We start from the raw sequence: 20,851 nt of genomic DNA, 5'->3' as shown, positions 1-20,851 counted from the left end.
TGGTGGAAACGAGAATTCGTTGATTCTGGACGAATCAACAGACGTGTCAGTCTCGAAATATATGGCTGTGTGCATTAGGTATCAGTCAGCGAAACTGAAAGTGATCAATACTGCTTTCCTGGGTCTCGTTCAGGTTGTGAGCACAACTGCTGTAGCTCTGGTAGATGCCCTGTGTGACTTTCTCGCCAAAATAGGGATCCAAATCAAGAAATGTGTGGGACTAGGTAGTGACGGGGCAAGGAACATGGTGGGCATTCATAATTCGGTGTACACGCGACTTCGTGAGAAATCGGGTAACCCAGACCTCGTACTATTCAAGTGTATCTGTCATTCTCTTCATCTTTGTACCTCGAAAGCTGGTTTAGAGCTACCTACAGCGATTGATTACATGCTACAGCAAACCTATACATGGTTTTCAATGAGCCCAATACGTAGAACTGCATATCAGCAAGTTTATGCCCTCCTAAATGACGGAGCTAAAGGCCGTGGTATGGTTCAGCTTGCGGCTACTCGATGGCTTTCACGATATGGGGCAGTAGAAACGGTGCTAAGTTCTTATCTAGAACTATCTTCACATTTTGAGCAAGCTAGCCTCACTGAACGGTGCTATGCGGCCAGAGTTCTGAACGACATGTATAAAGACGAAGCAAGTAAATTGTACTTGCTGTTTTTGAAGCCAATTCTGAAGGAGTTTCAGAAGACCAACTTGCTATTCCAAAAGACTTCCGCTGACCCTTTATACCTTCTACAAGAGCTCGAGTCATTTGTGCTTACCTTACTAAGGCGATTCCTGCGGAGAAATAGTGTATCAATTGAAGTCAGTCTCGAATCTGGCCTCGAATCGATTTACCTGCCGGTTAGCGAAGTTGACTTCTGATACGAATTCCAAACTGCCCTTGATAACTCGTCAAAGTCGATTTCTGAAAAGTATGAAATCCTTCGGCGCTGCCATAACTTCCTGAAAGTAGTAGCTTCCGAGGCACTGAAAAGGTTGCCCCCTAATCTCGCCCTCTTAAAGAAAATCAAAGTCTTCTCTCCACAAATATGTCTCAACGGCATTACGAGGCCACGCTTCCAAGAGCTGCCACTTTCTCTTCTTAAAGGGCGTGAATTGAGTCAACTAGAAAATCAGTGGCGAAATTTGCTTCAGGTTGACTGGGTCGAAATATTCGAAGGAGAGTTGCCGGTGAGTTCGGAAGTGTTCTGGTTCGGTGTTGGTGACTACAAAGACATGTTGATTCGAAAGCTTTTCTTCGATATTGCCCAAGCAGCACTTTCAGTTCTTAGCATGCCAATCAGCAACGCCATAGTCGAGCGAGTGTTTTCGGTCATGAATTTGGTAAAACACAAAATTCAAAACACAATGCAGCTGAAGATGCTGAACTCTGTTGTGACCATTCGAATTTGGCTGAATTGCCAAACTAAGTGCTGCAAGGATCTTGACCCCACGCCTTCTATATTAAACCGATTTACAAGTGACATGTATAATGACATCCGAGAATCACCTGAAGAAGATGAAGATAAGACGACAGTTATCAGGAAGTTCTGTATGATATAGAGGAGGGGTTTGCTGCGTTCTAAAATGCTCATTTTCTTGTTTTCTTTTTGTGTTCTTGAAGTTGATAGCTGATCTCGATGGCTAGTCCATAGCAAATAATGTTTAAATAAAAAATAGATGCAAAAACTCTGTTTACAGCACAATATATTAGTGGGAAAAGATCATTATAAGCTACTGGTGCTGCTAGAAGATGGGATTTGTTAAATAGACTATGGGCTCACGTGTGTACATTTAAATTTTCCTTTGAATCTCAAATTGGCTGTTGACCTTTCAGACCTAAAAATCGAGCTATAAGAAAGAGGCCTTCTCTGTCTCTACGGTTAGTGGATATAAACCTGTAATGACGTCGTAGATTTGCGGAAACCTCTAACAACTGTCCGGATTGTGGTGTGCTCCCCCCCCCCCAACAAATGTGCTGAAAAGCAGTAATAACGGCGGAAGAATTGATCTGATCACTTGATCAATTGATCTCATTGTCTTATATATTTTAAGTTTAGTCTGAATTGTGTGCATTACTGTTGTACAGTAAATGACTTGACGTGTCTTGCTTTATTTACTAGTAATTATAAAGCAAATTATGTGTGTACACAATCACCCAGGGAAGACTAAAAAAGCCTGATAACCATGAAAGAAAATGAACAAATCAATGAAACTGGATGAACACGAAAAAATGAAATTAGTTTTTTTTTTATATATTAGATTAAACGTTTTGTTTGACCACAAATTCAAGCAATCATTTGGCCGCCTTAACGGAAACCGTCCTAGCCGAGTGATTAGCACGCTAGACTGGAAATTCTTTGTCTGTGAGGACAGGGTTTCGAGTCCTGGTGTCGCTCGCTATTTGGTTTGAATGCGGGTCAGGAGCTTGATTCTGTAGGCTCAGCCAGAGTCGACCCAGCTCTAGATGAATACCTGGAGAAATTTGGGGAAGGTAAACAGGATGTATGTGTGAAAGTACAAGATGGCTTGCCCCCGAACTCTCCATTGCACTTCCATGGCTGAAGGGCCTTGAAACAGAACTCCGCACTGCCGGTAGGGAATATGAAGTATAACCCCGTATTATTTACTTTTTTACCTACCGTCTTAAAATTAAACATTCTGAAGATTAGAAATTAAACTTGGAGAGTTTTTTTCAATCATATAATATTGGTAATATTATCGGTAGTATTATTGGTAATAACTCTTTAGGTCTTAAGTTTAAACTTAAGATTAAACTTTAAACGATTAAACTAATCTTAAGATAAAATTTTTTAGGTCTTAGGTCTTAAGTTAATAACTCTATGTTGTTATACATGGCAGAAGGTTAGAGATCCGATTTAAGCAGAATTGTATTAATGACTACAAGCGGTGCCCTGTCCCACCATACAAGCGGTGCCCTATTACAACGGGTGCCCTATCACACCATACAAGCGCACATACATTCGAGTTACCAATCCCTCATATTCTCTCTCTCCTCTTAACGACCCACATGCTCTACGAGATCTATCATTTTCTTGGAAACAATTTTTCTCCACGAAAGAATGCTATTACTTTAAACGGGCCTATAGGACATCGTTCCAAGCGCACATTCGTGTCTCAATTTCTGCGATAAGGATTCTAGGAATTTTCCACTAGCGCTGCCAAGATTTCAAGCGGGCCTATTGATCACGTGATCTTTGATATAAAAGCTCGATTGCTGAGTTCCACATAGTTCCACATAGACACTTGATTAGCTTACATTCTTTCAAGTTGGAAATAAAAAACATTCAAATATCTTAAAAATGAGTGGTTTTACACTATTGTACCTTTAAGGAGTTGACATTGATATTACGAAAACAAGAGCTCCCAATGTAGCAGTTGAAATTGGAAAGGACTGCTGACTAACATTTGAGTGGGATGAGATGTGGTAGATATGTCATATCATTGAGTATATTTAGGTCGGGAGAGAAATTATGTTTCACTGCAAAAGTTAATTTAATGCATACAACGAGGTTACAACAGGAAATAAATGCTAACATGAAGCATATTGAGGAAAATGAATTGACTCACCTAATGAGAAGAGAGTGAAAATATAGTCTATTATTACATTTCTGACGATAAAATGTTTTATAGTGATTTGTTTTGGTTAGGTATTTTAGTTGATCTCTTACTCCACTAACTCTAGGGGCGGCCAATAGGCATTGAGAGTGTACACAAAGCAGAAACTTGCAATTGTTAGTTTAGTCTATAGTTATTAGTGGGAGTGTCAAGAACAAAAATAGATGGATTTGAGAATTAGAGAATCTTACGGAATCTGGTAACATTGGAAAAGCGGTTGAATCTAAATGAACAGTTTCAGTGTTAATTTTACAAAAGAAAATATTCTCTGAAACAATTCTTGAAATTATCATGGAAAAAAATTCTCCATCTTTAAATTATTGTGTGAGGCTTTTACGTTGTGGACCAAGTGCATTTACTCAGATTATTAATGCAATAATTGAAACAAAACAAAATGATGTTGTGGTTTGGCTTTTAGCCGCTACCTAGAAATTCATTTGAGATGGTCATTTTGTAAGACAATAAGAAATAAGTTGAATCGGACAATACTCAAATCTTTAGTACCAGACAAGTCCAAAACAATGATACCATGACTTTTTGCAAACACTGTGTTGGTTATACCATTTTCATATAATGTAGAACCGCGATCCAGGGATTACATTTTCAATTCATATTGAGTCCTATAGGATATATCAAAGGATAAATTGTAGAGAGGAATTTCATTTACTTTACATACAAGAGAGGAAAGTCCAAACAGTCTAAATTCATGTGGAGAACTTGTCCATGATCCTATAGCACTGGCACTTTTTACAAAAGCCAAAGCAAGTTTTGAAGGAATTTCACCATTGATGAATGAAGAATCGGTGCAGGTGCTTGAACCAGTGATTATATGGCGTTGATTGGTGAATGTTTGAGGAAAGAGCAGTTTGATATTATTTTCAGAGGCTGTTATTTTTCAATTGCCAAATCAACAGAACTCGTAACCTGTTGTTTTCGTACATGAAGTATTGCCAATGTGAGATTGGTATTTGTATCGGGTGATGCATCAAGTGTTTTTATCAAGAAGAAATTGAACAGAGTGAGCTGTAGCTTTATGTCAATTTTAACATTGGGCGCAATCCATTGAGATATATTAAATATTTCATGATTTAGTCTACCAACTAAATTATACTCCTTGTTCACTGCCCAATTGAGTTATCCATCAGTATCAACATTTGACCTATAGTCATAGCCCATCACCAGACCTCCAAATTTCTTATAGGACCTTGGAATCATCAACATAAATTGTATGTAGCTTGCATAATTTGATAAATTGTTGCTAGTGCTCACCAATGTTCCATTTATGTAGACACATATTTTTTTAAACAAATTGTGTAGTATGCCATTTTCACAGGATAATCCATCGGTAAGGGTGGGAGCTAGATTGTCAGACTTTTTCCTTAACACAGCTTTTAAATCAATAAATATGGATGATATATCTATCAAATAGTCTTCATTGGAATAAAGTTGAAAATTTATGTTTTCACAGAGAATTTGTTGTGGGTAGAATTGTTCAAAGTATCCATGTTTTACACTAACATCTACACTTTCTGCATTGGAAAGATTTAAAGCTGTGGTGACAGTGGGATGAGATTCCTTGTGGGGTAGATATGTCACTTAAGTCTATGAAAAGAAATCCTTTTTCAATCTAACAATTTTTCTTCTTGGTTTCTTTTTCTTATTCTTCTTTCACAAGAGTGATTCGTTTCTGACTTGAGTAAAGACTGATGAGTGATGAGGTGCTTCTCGGCCCTTTTAAAGCATTTCCACTTCGTCGTGATTTCAATTGCTCACCAAGGGATCTTAAACTGGACCTGATATTATGTGAAATACTTTTTTAAATATTTGCCAGTCCCCCAATCGTGTAGTGTAGAGGATGCAAAATCCACGGCAGCCGAGACAATATATTTTTTTAGCCAGAGGTAGTACCGAGTTAAACAGCTTAGCAAAACAAATTCCAAGATTATATCCCAATATTGAGGAACGACCTTTGTAATAGTCCATACCATGACCCAATAGTCGTTGTTGGAGAGTAGTAAAATATCAATCAATATCAGGACAAACAAATAAATTTTTTCTTTTAGCCATCTCGCTGTTGTTGTGGAATGGGTCAAAAATGACATGTAATCGCAGCCAAACCTTTTGCTATTGCTAGAGGACCACCTAATTGACTTCTTAGTGTTAACTGACAGAGTTCTAAATATGAAGTTTTACAGAAATATATTGAACATGCTTTACATTATAGTGACGAACATCTCCATGGGTGATTTTTCGTTCAAAAACACGTAGAAGGACAGCATTGGAATTACCAACTGTCGATGTTTAAACAAAGGACGTATAAAGAAATTTACAAGAGTCCGAGACGAAACCGTTTGGATAGTCTGAAAAAAACACGAGTCATCCCATTGACAGTTCCAGCATTTTTACCATTGATTATGTTCTGTTTAAAGCCAAGAAGATCTCATAGATTATCATTGATATGAATAAGTTCATTGTCAACGGGCGGGCTAATGTAACTCTTGCTGTGTTCCATTGAATTATTAAATTAGAATGTAGCTTTCTTGTGAGCAGATATTTTTCTATTGATTATTCGACACAGATCAGTCATACTACCAAATTCTGTATATTTCAATCTGACATGGGGATATTCACTATATTTACGTGCTTCTATCGATTCATATTTAACAAAGAGTGAGATATCGAATGGTATAATTTTTATCTCATACGTACGATCTTTTCTTAGGATGTTATATGTATTTTTGAGAACACAGTCGACAAGAGCAACTTCATATTTTCATCCTCGAGTTTGATGGTGAGGGAGAACTTTGTCCAAAAATCACTTGTTATATTCAAATAATTTTAGAGGGGTGGGATACGTTGGACATAAACGTCACAGAAATCATTGGGCATTGTGCAAGTCCTCAGTGGATATCCACGAATCATAATCAGAGTTGTAACCTAGCCAACGAACAAACAAATGTCTATTGCCCCTGCAAATACGAGGCTTTAATATCTTTTCAATCTGACACATTCCTGTGTTCTTAGCTTTTTGTAATTCGTAATCATGAAAAACTGCCAAGAATCTCATAATTTTTCATGTGACGTACCGATGCGTTATGGGTGTTTGTCTAAGATTCTGGAGATTTTATTAAGTTAAGTGGGTCATTTTTTAATCTGCAATATCTTGAAATTAAAAGTCGAATGGAACGTTCTTTACATGGAGATCCGTTTGAATCTTGTTATGACAATCCTGTTCAAGGATTATTTCAAGAGCTTTAGCAACTTCATCACCTCTCTTTGACCGCAGTGGAATGACATAAGCATAATGACGAAAAACACTGATGCAAGTAGAATGTACCGGTATAGCTCATTGTGAGGCCGTTGAATCTCATCTCAGAGTAAGAAGATCTGCTCTTGATGTTTGCAATGGGAAAAAGGCTTTAGTTTTTCGACAGTAACTACCACGAAGTCTATGATTACGATGTAGGGTGTAACTTGATTCATTCTGTAAGTACTCTGACGCTAGATTCTTTTCAAGTCCAGTGACCTGAGCAAGTGTAGTGGATGAACTTATACTTCCCACTTCACCAATATTCTCATAAACATATTTCAAAGCTTCAACCATTTTTAACGTAAACATGCAGTGAAGTGTCCACTGCCTATTTGCATACTAAGAGGTGATGGTGAGAGAGATGCAGTGACATTAAGACGTCTTCACTTGAGTCCCCACACTCTCTTTAAATTGCCACTTGGTGTGCTAGTATTTTCCGAAAATGATTGAAAAACATCTTTTGATACTTGACTAAATTCCTTTAATCGTTTTGAAACGTGTTTATTGCCAATCAGACTTTTGGGGAAGTTTGATGAGGGTAAAAATTTATGCAAATGGATGGCAAATAATACAAGTTTTTTACGATTTGTGATCAAGTCTTATAATAAATCAAGCAGAATATAGGTCTTACCATGGATTATAACTTGATTACTACCACCACTAGCATCAATTTGAACATATTCACCTTCAGTGAGATAAGTCAAAAGTCTTTTACACTGCTCACGATATGAATGAGGCATTAAATTTGCAACACTTGTCAAAACTTTAGTCAAATTTTCTTCTTTTGGTGGTGTTTTTGGTGTTGGTGGTGGTGGAGAATTTTGAGTCATTTCCTTTTTGCGATCAATGATATTTATAATGACAGGTTTCTCGCAATAGGGTTTATGTTTGTCGACTTGCCGAAGTGGATTTTGAAGCGAAACTAATTTTTCATCGTCAACAATCGTCTCATTGTTAATAAATTTATTGAGATTGTCCTCGAAATACTTCTTTGGCGAAAGGAAGAGTTCAATAGGAGTCAATTTTTAGGGTTTGACCATCTAGAGAAAACTGTTTACAAGCCCTGCAATGATCGGCAGAAAAAGAGTAAAGAAGCTACCACCCACTTGAAGAAGTAGTTTCTTTTAAAATCGTTTCCTTTATTTTTATTTGCTGCTGCTAGGGCACGTACAAGTGAGCGATGTTGTTTTGTCTGTTGCTTAATACCTTCTGACAGTTGAACAATGCCTTCAGTTAAATTTAAACAAAGCTCTGATATGAGATTAATGAATTCTCTGTCGGCACCATGTTTGAGTATGACCTTCCTAAGCCGTGGTTTCGAATTACTTAACACGGTAAAAAAATGTCAGTATTCATGCAGTTTATTTAGTGTCATGATTGCCACTAACGACTTTTTTTACTATTTAACCGAAGATATACAGTAATTTCGTTGTCAAAAATATCGGTGAGTACACGTATATCCTCGGGTGTGTTCTTATTCAGGTTTAGTTGAATATGACCATAGGGTTTATTGGTAGCCTTTTATAGTATGTAGAGAGTAGAACTTTTGCTTCACCCGGATATAGTTTCTCGTCTAAGGTTTATTTGCGAATAAGATATATTCTTCTCACGAAGAGAGAATGCCAGCAGAATGTTTTTTCAAAAGATCTTTACTTTCGAAAAAGAAAGATTTCAGAGTTATTTAGTAGGGGTGGATACAAATGTGCATTTTTTTTGGGAGGGGGGGATCAACGATACATGGGCTCTCTCCATCAATATTTTTCGTTCTTCCTTATTTGAAAGATATTACCTTTCGCTGTTTTTACCTTAAAGCTATTCAATGAATAAGGCTTTGAAAAGATTAGGATACTTTTTTGTATTTCCATTACACCCTCTAAATTTTTTCCATTTTTTGTGTGTTTTTTTTTATTCTAGCCCCCTGCATATTTGTGAATTCTCGCCAATAGGAACCGCAATATGCAATCACTATTAGCACTATAGACCTTTCCACTAAATTTCTAGATGTTTTTTGAATTCTCGTATTTCTCAACGAAGCTTAATTCGTTGTGTTCTAAGATTTAGAAACATGTTGCACCCAGGCTACCTGCGATTCAATAATCTGATTGTTATTCTTTAAAAGTGACTAAGTTTTTTTTTAACTACATCTGATTTATACAACATCAATTTAGTCTTCCAAATATTTCCTAGGGTGCTAGGTGTATTCCCCCGCGGAGAATCTCCCCGGAAATTCTACCCTCTCCACGTAAAATTTCCCCTCATTAAATTTCCCCGCAGAAAATCCCCCCACGTACAATTGAACAGCCAAAAATATGGTTTGACTGATAAACAAAATGAAGAAAAGAAGGAATTTTTGAATATTTTACCTCCGAATATTCCCAAATCTGGTCAGAATATTTGATATATAATTTAATATAGTAGTTGTTTTTACGTTTGTATGTATGGTTTTCCCTGTATCATGTTTTTAGGGTTGAGTTATCATAGCAGGGTAAAAGAAAGATTAAATATGAAATTAGTGGCAACAGTTCCCCCTAGGATGGAAGTGTACAATTCGTCGGCGGTATCTTTTTAATTTAATGACGAAACCGGGATTTTTTTTATCTCGATTGTAGTCACACTCAAGGGCTACAGCCTGGGTGAAATTTTGTTCACCTGGAGCAACTGGATATTGAGATATTGCATGTTGAAAAGCAGATGCGACAAAACGCTCGCGGAAATTTCTTTTTACAGAAAACCATTACAACAATTTTGCGCTTAAAACTAGCAGCGTAAATGTCGATTCTCTTAGGAACTCAGTTTTGCAATCTTTAAATTTTAATCAATTTTGAATATAAAAGCATAAGAAAAATACAGCACTACTTCGGGTACAAAGAAACATCGGTCCAACGAAACTTGACCTACCTTTTTATTTTTTTTTCGAAAAATGCTTTATAGTATGCTTGGTCCTCCAGCGGCGTGAACTTTTGGACGCTTTTCACATCCTTGATCTTTTCCTCAGGCAAGACAGAGAGCCTAGGGAGCGGGCATGGCTAAAGTAACTCCTCAATCACGGTAACTTTGGAGACTCCTCTTTCCTTTTGAACTACTGCAGCCTCGGGTGCAAAAACTGCAAATTAGGGCAACAAAATGGTAGACAAGCCACTTTCCCGTGGCATGATGCTTTTGGTCACTTTAAAAGGGCCCTAGAGCATTTGATTTCCGCCTCTTCCTGTCTTCTAAGTTCTTCGCATCGATACGATCGCCACTGGAAAAAAACGAACACGAAATCGTTATCTTTCTTTTGGTATTATTTGAAATGGTTAGGACTTAATACTGAGGCTGTCTTATTTCTGGTCACAGACAAAGAGTATATAATTTATACAGATTTCTATAGGCCCTATCTCACAATTTTAAAAAAGAGGTCAGGTAACCAGGTGCCTTTAGGTTATGCGTGATGATGTTAGTACGTGCTAGAAACCAGATAAATTGAGGATAAACGAGCATAAGTACCAAATTGATTGGTACCATAAAATTATTTAAGCTGACAGTCTGTATTACATACGTTTTGTCTGTGTTTCTGGTTAACTTCCTCTCTTGATAAAACATAGTTAATCCTCAGAGCCGTATAAAGGGGGGGGGGCAACCGAAATAGCTACCCCATAGACCAGGCTGGGGGTTGCCAACTTTGATCGAAGTTTTCACTTTGATCTGGTTTTACTGCTTATATCTGAGTCTGGGGGGGAGCCTGTAATTAATTTTGCCCCAGGCACCACCAACCCTAGGAATGGCTCTGTTAATCTTTCATTATGGTTTCTTGATAAAACAGGCCTCAATTCAAGACAGAACCAATCTTTAAATAAGGCAACTTTTTTGAAAATTCAAGGCATGATCAACTGAAAAAATAAAATGCCGAAACCTTGTATTAGCAAAAACATAACTACAAGATTATTTTTTTCAGTCAGAAGATTTTACCATGAACAGTCGAGTATACTTGAAACAAGTGTCTCTCGAGAAAGTGCTGAATTCCAGGTTTGTTTGAGTTTAGCCAAGGCTAGCCTATTTTAACCTCTCTTTTGTTCCTTTAATCATAGGCTAGGCTATGACTGTAATTTCTATGATGAAAAAAATGCCTGTTTGAATTAATATAGCTAAACATAGGTAAATTTGGAACTGATTAAATTATCCTACTCACCCAGGAAATAGCATATCACTCAATGTCTTTTTTTTATGCTAGGCCCTATTTCTGAATCATATTTGCTAATTTTGAAATGAATTTATAAAATTTACTTGGTTTTACTTGATTTACATGCTTAATCAATTTTAAGCCATAGGCCTATACAAAATGATTTCTTTTACTCTTGTTTTGGATAGGTACTTCTTAGGCCTATTCCTCTGTTGACATTTGTCTTGCTTAAACTACTTTATCTATAAATTGAATCATCTGTGACAAAATTGAGAATAAGAAAATATAGACTTTGGCCATATGTTTGCAAATAAAGAGGTGAGGGTAAAGTGTAGTAGAGATACAGTTGGTGTTTATTAATTATTAATTAAAAAAACTTTCCAAAAAATAAGTTTTTTAAAGAAAAGTAAAGGCCATTTTAAACTTAAGCTCAGTAGATACAAATACCTTTCAAAATTCAAACTCAAAATGACAAGAAATTACTATTAAAGAATAAATGAAACCCAAAATGAACAGAAATTAATGCTTAGATTGAATATGAATATCAAGCTTAAAATGAAAAAAAAAATATCTTCCTATTGAAGTATAAATGAAACTTAAAACAAACAGAAATTAAATAAAAGATCATTGCAAACAAACATACAATAAATATTAATGTAAATCAATAAATAAATCTTAAAACAAGTGAAACTTAAATTGAATGCACAAATCAAGCTTGAAACAAACAAAAATCACCACAAACAAGAGTTTGGGTATGACCTCCTTCTCTCATTATAAAAGTTAAAACCTACTGCATCATTGGTGCTTTACTGAAAACCAATTTTACTACAAGTATTTTCTTTTTTACTTAATATTGAAAATAAACATTAAAATTATAGTAAAATTTTGAACTGATGAGCTTTCAGCAATTAATATCATTATAAATCAAATATTCAGTGTAATTTATTAGTTCTTTCTAAAGTTGTACAAGACATTAAATTTCACTACAAACAAGAGTTTAGATATTGCCCCCCTCCTTAACTGTAAATAAAAACAAAAAGCCTACTGCATCATTGGCACTTAGTTGAAAATGAATTATATTACAAATATTTTCTTTTCCACTTCTTACAGTATTGAAAATAAAATACAATTACAGTGAAATAAATTCTTGAATTGATGGATCTTTCAACAATTAATATCATTATTCATCAAGTATTCAGTTTGATGTTGTTAATACTTTCCAAGACTGTTCAAGATGCGTATAGTTTTCAGTAAAGCACCAATGATGCAGTAGGTTTTAGACTTTTACAGTGAGAGAAGGAGGTCATACCCAAACTCTTGTTTGTAGTGATTTTTGTTTGTTTCAAGCTTGATTTGTGTATTCAATTTAAGTTTCACTCGTTTTAAGATTCATTTATCAATTTACATTAGCATCTATTGTATGTTTGTTTGCATTGATTGTTTATTTAATTTCTGTTTGTTTTAAGTTTCATTTATACTTCAATAGGAAGATATTTTTTTCATTTTAAGCTTGATATTCATATTCAATCTAAGCATTACTTGCTTTAAGATCTATTTATTCATTTATATTATTTCTTGTTGTATGTTTTTGCTACAATTGCTTATTTAATTTCTGTTCGTTTTGGGTTTCCTTTATTCTTTAATAGTAATTTCTGGTCGTTTTGAGTTTGAATTTTAAAAGGTATTTGTATCTGCTGAGCTTAAGTTCAAAAAGGCTCTTAATTTTCTTTGAAAAGCTTATTTTTTGGAAATTTTTTTTTAATTCATTTTTGTTCGTTTTTGATTGCAAAAAAAATTTCAAGTTTTATAAATTCCTTATTTCAAAATCAAACTTTTAAAAAAATCAAATATTCATCGAAGTATCAGAACTGATATCAAAGTAACAATATCAAAGTAAAAAAATTGGGTTTGTGTCAACCTCAGAGTTTTTACTATCTGATGTTTGAACTATTTTTAACAAAATTGCTATCTCAAAATTTTTATTGGATGGGTTTCGGGAAAAAGTATGTGGGGGGACTAGATTAAGCTTTGGTCTCTTTTGTCTAGTTAAAAGTGAACTAGAACTGTCTATTTTCAATCAAATGAGCCCTCTCTGAAGTTTATACTAGTATCCCTTCTATAAGAACCATAGGCTATATATCCCCAGAGTATAACTTACAATGCCTACCCCTGGGCCCTGGGGGGTTGTGTCAACCCTGGAGTTTTAATATCTGATGGTTGAACTATTTTTAAAAAAATGGTCACCTGAAATATTTATCAGATGGGTTTATCCATCTGATACGCCCAAAGGCGTTGAGGCTTCTGATCTTTTTTCACTCTGAGAAAATGAACTACAACTTTAATTTCCATTCAAATGAACCCTCTCTGAAGTTTATACGAGCATACCTTCCATAAGAACCATATATGCCCCCAGAGCAATACTTACAACGCCTTCCGCAGCCCTGGAGGGGGGGGGGGTTGTGTTGACACAGGTGTTTTTCTTATCTGTTTTTTGAACTATTTTTAACGAAATGACCATACGTAAAGGTGTTTTTGTTATATGATCTTTCAACTATTTTTAACAAAATGGCTACCTCAAATTTTTTATCAGATGTACTTGGGGAAAAAGGGCTTTGGGGGCCAGCTGCCCTCTGATCACTTTTGACTCTGAAAAAGGGCATTAGTACTCTTGATTTCCAATTGAATGAGCCCCCCTTTGAAGTTTATACAACGACCCCTTCTATCTGAAGTGCCTCTGGGAAAAAAATAAATAGAGTGTGGGGGGAGGCTAGCTGCCCACCGATCACTTTTGACTCTTAAAAAGTGAATTAGAACTTTCAATTTCCAATCAAATGAGCCCTCTAGGAAGTTTATACGAGCATCTTTTCCATAACAACCATGTCTATCTCAAAATTTTTATCTGATGCATTTAGGGCATGGAGGGAGGGGGGCTAGTTGCCCTTTGATCTATTTTGACTCTTAAAAAGTGAACAAGAACTTTCAATTTCAAATCAAATGAGCCCTCTCCAAAGTTTATACAAGCATCCTTTCCATAAGAGCTATATATGCCCCTAGAGCATTACTTGTAATACCTGCCTCCAGGCCCTCGTGGGTTCTGTTGACACAGGAATTTTTCTTATCTGACCTTTGAAATATTTTTAATGAAATGGCTATCATAAAAATTTTATCGGATGGGCTTGGGGTAAAAAGGGTGCGTGGGGGGGGGCTAGTTGCCCTTGGATATCTTTTGACTCTTAAAAATTGAACTAGAACTTTCAATTTCCAATTAAATGAGCCCCCTCTGAAGTTTATACAAGCACCCCTTTCATAAGAACCATATACGCCCCCAGGACAACATTTACAACAATGTCCAACAATGTTTTTGAACAATGTCCAAAACGCTGGCTATCTCAAAATTTGTAGGGGACAGGTTTGGGGAAAAAAGAGCATGGGGGGGGACTAGTTTAACTCTCTTGACTCTTATAAAGTGAACTAGAACTTTCAATTTCGAATCAAATAAGCCCTCTATGAGGTTTATACAAGCATCCCTTTCATAAGAACCATACATGCCCATACATGCCTAACTTTGAACGCCTTCCCCTGTGCCCTGGGGGGGTCTATTGACACCAGATTTTTTCTTACCCAACCTTTGAACTATTTTTAACAAGATGTCTATCTCAAAATTTTCATCAGATGGGTTGGGGGATAGCTGCCCTTGGATCCCTTTTGACTATTAAAAAGTGAGCTCGAACTTTCAATATCCAATCAAATGAGCCCTCTCTGAAGTTTATACAAGCATCCCTTTCATACAAACAATAAATGCCCCAGGGCATAACTTACAACGCCTGCCCCCAGGCCCTGGGGGTTGTGATGACACCTGAGTTGTTGTTATCTGACTTTGGAGAAATTTTTAACTTAATTCCTATCTCAAAATTTTTATTGGATGCATTGGAGAAAAGGGGCGTGGGGGGCTAGTTGCCCTCCAATATCTCTTGACTCAAAAAAACTGAACGAGAACTTTCAATTTCCAAGCAAATGAGCCATCTCTGAATTTTTTACGAGCATCCCTTCAATAAGAACCATATATTCCCCAAGGGCATAACTTACAACACCTGCCCTCAGGCCCTGGGGGGCTGTGTTGACCCCTGAGTTTTTGTTATATGGTCCTTGAACCAATTTAAAAAAAGCTGTCTCAAAGTTCTTATTGGATGGGCTTGAGGAAAAAAGGGGGTGGGGGGGGGGGGGCGGGGTGCCCTCCAATCTCTTTTGGACTCTTAAAAGTGAACTAGAACTTTCAATTTCCAATCAAATGATCCCTCTTTGAAGTTAATATAAGCATCCCTTCCATAAAACCCATATATGCCCCCAGGGCATAACTTACAACGCCTGCCCCAAGGCCCTGGTGGATTGTGTTAACACAGGATTTTTTGTTATATGATCTTTGAACTATTTTTATCAAAATAGCTATTTTAAAATTTTTATTGGATGCATTTGGGAAAATAGGGTTTAGGGGGGGGGGGGGGGGGGGGTGAAGCTGGTTACCCTCCAGTATCTTTTGACGCTTAAAAAGTGAACTATAACTTTCAATTTCCAATCAAATGAGCCCTCTGAAGTTTATACAAGCATTACTTCCATAAGAACCATATATGCCCCCAGGCCATAACTTATAACCCTTGCCCCTGAAGACTGTGGGGGGAGTGTCCTGCTCAAAAATATAATTTCCATATCTTTCAACTATTTTGAACAAAATGGCTATATCAAAATTTTGATTGGTTGTGTTTGGGGAAATGGTGGGCATGGAAGGGGTGTCAGTTGCCTTAGAATCACTTTTGACTATTAAAAAGGGAACTAGCCATTTAAACTTCCAATCGAATGAGCCCTTTCTGAAGTTTCTACAACAGTGTTGTCTATACAAAACCTTATATGCCCCCACAGCATAACTTTGAACCCTTGCCCTGAGGGCTGTGGGGGAGTTGCTATCCTTAAAGACCTAACTTCCAGAACTTAAAACTATGTTTAATAAAATAGTTTTCTCAAAATTTTGATTGGATCTGTTTGGGGAAAAGGTGGGAGTGAGAGGGGGGTTGCCCTCAAATCACTTTTGACTGTTAAAAAGGCACTAGCCCTTTGAATATCCAATTGAATGAGCCTTTTTTGAAGTTTCTACAACACTGCCTTCTATGAAAACCTTATATGCCCCCAGGGTATAACTTAAAACCCTTGCCTTGAGGGTTGTGGGGAAGTGTCCTCCTCAAAAACATATTTTCTATCTGAAAATCAACTATGCTGAATAAAATGGTTATCTCAAAATGTTGATTGGATGTGTTTGGGGGAATGATGGGCATGGGGAGGGCTTGTTGCCCTCCAATCCCTTTCAAAAATTAAAAAGGGCACTAGCCCTTTGAATTTCCAATTGAATGTGCCTTTTTTGAAGATTTATATGCCCCCAGGGCATAACTCAAAACCCTTGCCCTGAGGGTTGTGGGGATTGTCCTCCTCAAAAACATATTTTCTATCTGGAAATCAACTATGCTGAACAAAACATCTATCTCAAAATTTTGATTGGATGTGTTTGGGGGAATGATGGGCATGGGGGGGGGCTGGTTGCCCTCCGATCACTTTGGACTATTAAAAAGGGCACCATCCCTTTGAATTTCCAATCAAATGAGCCTTTTTTGAAGTTTCTATGACAACGCCTTCTATAAACACCTATATGCCCCCTGGGCATAACTCAAAACCCTTGCCCTGAGGGTCGTGGGGGATTGTCCTCCTCAAAACATATTTTCTATCTGGAAATCAACTATGCTGAACAAAATGGCTGTCTCAAAATTTTGATTAGATGTGTTTGGGGGAATGATGGGCGTGGTGGTGGGGAGGAGTACCCCTCCAATCACTTTCGACTATTAAAAAGGGCACTAGCCCTTTGAATTTCCAATCAAATGAGCCTTTTTTGAAGTTTATACAACAAAACCTTCTATAAAAACCTTACATGCCACCAGGGCATAACTTAAAACCCTTGTCCTGAGGGTTGTGGGGGAGTGTCCTCCTCAAAAATATATTTTCTATGTGGAAATAAACGACATTTAACAAAATGGCCATCTCAACATTTTGATTGGATGTGTTTGGGGAGATGATGGGCATGGGGGGGGGGCTGGTTGCCCTCCAATCACTTTAGACAATTAAAAAGGGTACTAGCCCTTTGAATTTCCAATTGAATGAGTCTTTTTTGAAGTTTCTATGACAATGCCTTCTATAAAAACCTTATATGCTCCCAGGGCATAACTTAGAACCCTTGCCCTGAGGGTTGTGGGGGAGTGTCCTCCTCAAAACATATTTTCTATCTGGAAATCAACTATGCTGAACAAAATGGCTGTCTCAAAATTTTGATTAGATGTGTTTGGGGGAATGATGGGCGTGGTGGTGGGGAGGAGTACCCCTCCAATCACTTTCGACTATTAAAAAGGGCACTAGCCCTTTGAATTTCCAATCAAATGAGCCTTTTTTGAAGTTTATACAACAAAACCTTCTATAAAAACCTTACATGCCACCAGGGCATAACTCAAAACCCTTGTCCTTAGGGTTGTGGGGGAGTATCCTCCTCAAAAATATAGTTTATATTAGGAAATAAACTACGCTTTACAAAAGGGATATCTCCTACTTTGGTGGTGTTGGGTTGGGGAGGCTGATAGGTATGGGGGGGGCTAGTTCCCCTCAAATAACTTTCGACTATTAAAAAGGACGCTTGCCCTTTTAATTCCTAATTGAATGAGCCTTTTTTGAAGTTTCTATGACAAGGCCTTCTATAAAAACCTTATATGGCCCCAGGGCATAACTTACAACCCTTGTCCTGAGGGTTGTGGGGGAGTGTCTTCCTCAAAAAAATATTTTCTATCTGGAAATCAACTATGTTGAACAAAATGGCTATCTCAAAATTTTGATTGGATATGTTTGGGGGAATGATGGGCGTGGGGGGGGGCTAGTTGCCCTCCAATCATTTTCGACTATGAAAAAGGGCACTAGAACTCTCGATTTCCAATCGAATGAGCCCCCTTTGAAGTTTCTACGACGACCCCTTCCATATGAAGTGCCTCTCGGAACAAAATAATAAATAAATAATAATACATTGGAGCTGTATGGCCTTTACTCTAGGCAATGCTACAGCATTGCCTCTGATATATGGGTATTAACTATATTAACTACATATGAATATTAACTACAAATGAGTTGGTGTTTATTATTCTGTATATGATGAAGAAAGAATTGTTGTTTCTAACCCTTTTAAATGGCTAAGAATAATAGAAAAAGGGGTTAAGGTTTGTATTAACAGACTATTCAGGTAGCTAAGAAATAAACTTACATCTATAGTCAGAAATGCGTCATAAATCCAGATTTAGTATATATTTGTGTTGGAAATGAACTTTACCTCCACCCCATATATATATATATATATATATATATATATATATATATATATATATATATATATATATATATATATATATATATATATATATATATATATATATATACCAATTCAGGGTATATATTTGCGCATTAGGGGGAGGGTAGGGGTAAAGTTAAAAATTACCTCTATAGGCCTAGTCAGAATTGCATCCTGAATCCAAAATTAACATTCATTTGCATTAGAAATGAACTTTACCCCTACCTCCCTTATGTGCAAATATATAGCCTACCCTGAATTGGTATATTTAGGGGTAGGGGTGAAATTCATTTCTGACACAAATGAATGTTAGATTTGAACTCAAGATGCAATTCTGACTAGAGAGATAAGTTTATTTTTTAGCTACCTGAATAGTCTATCAACATAAATCTTACCGAAAAAAGGTATCATCTTTGTCTACAATGGCTTAAAATTGAATTTTACTTAAAAATTCAATTTTACTTAAAACATTCTCACTTAAAAAAAACAGATATTATTTCATATGTAGGAGAGGCTGCCCCTCCTCAATCCCTTGCTCTTTGTGCTAAAGTTTGACTTTTTGAATTTTTTTTGTTGCTCCTTACTTACCTTAAATTACCTTAAATTGCATTGTCCAGCAAAATAAGGATTAAATCCTGTAGAATTGCTATTTAGTGATGATGATGATTGGACATCTTAGTGGCATCCCACTCAGTTTGCCATGGCTTTGATGACCATTCTACATCAAAGGCTCTTTTAAAGGCAGCAGTACTGGAGGTAGTGACCACTTCTTTGGTGAACAAATTCCACAAACTCACTATTCTGTTAGTGAAGAAGTTATTGCATAGTCTAGTGGCAGCTCTCTTATGATATAGTCTCTGACTTTGCCCCCTATATCACCCCTTTTACATCTATAGACAAGAGTGGGTAGTATCAGTCTCTTCAGATGGTATGAATAGTTTAAATGTTCACATCTGTCAATTGCTTTTGTAGCCCATCTCTGAACTGATTCTAACTTCTCCTGATCACCTTTGTTGAGGGGACTAGCAACACACATACCAAATTCCAAATTAGGCCTGACCAATGCATTATATAATTTAGTCATCACCATAGGTAACCCACTAGTGATAGTTCTTTTTATAATGCCAAGGGTTTGGAGTGCTTTGGCTACAGCTGTCTGTGTGTGCATAGTGAATTCTTGTGAGGTACCTAACTTTAATTCAGGTTTGTTTAAATTTCAAATAGTTCTCATGGGAAGGGTTACTTTTGTATTTGCTCCAATACTTCTTCTTTTTATACACAGCTTGCTTGACATCACAAGTGATAAATTGTAGGGTTTTGGGTCTTCTGTTCCAGGAAATTATTGTATGTTTTTCTGATGATTTAATTAAAACCCTTTCAAAGAGTTCTCGGTAATGAACTGTAACTCACTGTAAGTAAGGAGTGATCTGGCTCAATAGTAACCTAGACTCTAAAAAACGGAATTTTGATAAAAGTAAATACATGAAAAAAATCGGATTTTTATGCTGATTTCAAATATATAAGTTTCATCAAATTTAGTCTAACCCACCAAAGTTACAAGCCTCAAAAAGTTTACCTTAGTTTTGAAAAAAGGGGGAAACACCCCCTGAAAGTGATAGAATCTTGATGAAAATCAAACCATCAGATTTAGCATAACAGAAAACCCTACTGTAGATGTTTCAAACTCCTATCTGTAAAAATGTGGAATTTTGTATTTTTTGCAAGAAGAAAGATCACAGATGCATGTTTATTTGTTTTGTTTTTTTCCCCAGGGGTCATCGTATCGATTCAGTAGTCCCAAAACATTGTGAGAGGGCTCATTTCAACGGAAACTAAAAGTTCTAGTGTCCTTTTTAAGTGAGCAAAAATTGGAGGGCAATTTAGCTCCCTCCCACACTCCTTTTTTCCCAAAGTCCCCAAATCAAAATTTTAAGATAGCCATTTTGTTCAGCGTAGTCGAAAATCTATAAATATATCTTTGAGGATGACTTAGTTCCCCACAGTTCCCAGGCAAAGGGATGTAAGTTATGAACTTTGCCCAATGTTTACATATAATAGCCTATTGATTATTGGAAAATATACAGACGTTTTCAAGAGGGATTTTTTCTGGGCAGGGAGTGGGGGGTCGGAGGAGGGTGTTACGTGGGAGGATCTTTGCAAGGAGGATGTTTCCTTGGGGGAAGGGATATTTTTATGAAGGGGGCGCTGGATTTCCCAGCATTATTTAAAAAACGATCAGAAATTAAACAAAAAAAACAAGTTTTTTCAACTGAAAGTAATGAGCAACATTAAAACTTAAAACGAACTGAAATTATTACGTATATGAGG

General features: G+C 36.6%; 1 protein-coding gene and 1 long non-coding RNA gene across 2 annotated transcripts in view; one reads left to right on the top strand and one right to left on the bottom strand.

Moving 5' to 3' along the window:
- The window catches only part of LOC148945010 (uncharacterized), a 540,330-nt gene that overhangs the window by 14,891 nt on the left and 504,588 nt on the right, over positions 1–20,851 (bottom strand). The gene's annotated exons all lie outside the window — the stretch shown is intronic.
- Positions 10,798–20,851, top strand: part of Mccc2 (methylcrotonyl-CoA carboxylase subunit 2) — a 149,554-nt gene continuing 139,500 nt past the window's right edge. The window contains exon 1 of the mRNA XM_089099414.1: positions 10,798–10,949. Within this exon, the coding sequence (XP_088955540.1) occupies positions 10,827–10,949 (123 nt within the window). The 5' untranslated portion in view covers positions 10,798–10,826. The remainder of the gene's footprint in view (positions 10,950–20,851) is intronic.

The sequence above is a fragment of the Artemia sp. Qi Xiang Cuo genome, chromosome 13, assembly GCF_049724085.1.
Source record: "Artemia sp. Qi Xiang Cuo chromosome 13, ASM4972408v1, whole genome shotgun sequence".
NCBI classification, from domain to species: Eukaryota; Metazoa; Arthropoda; class Branchiopoda; order Anostraca; family Artemiidae; genus Artemia; species Artemia sp. Qi Xiang Cuo.
Note: the sequence above shows the minus strand (reverse complement) of the source record. Positions and strands in the feature narration are given on the sequence as shown.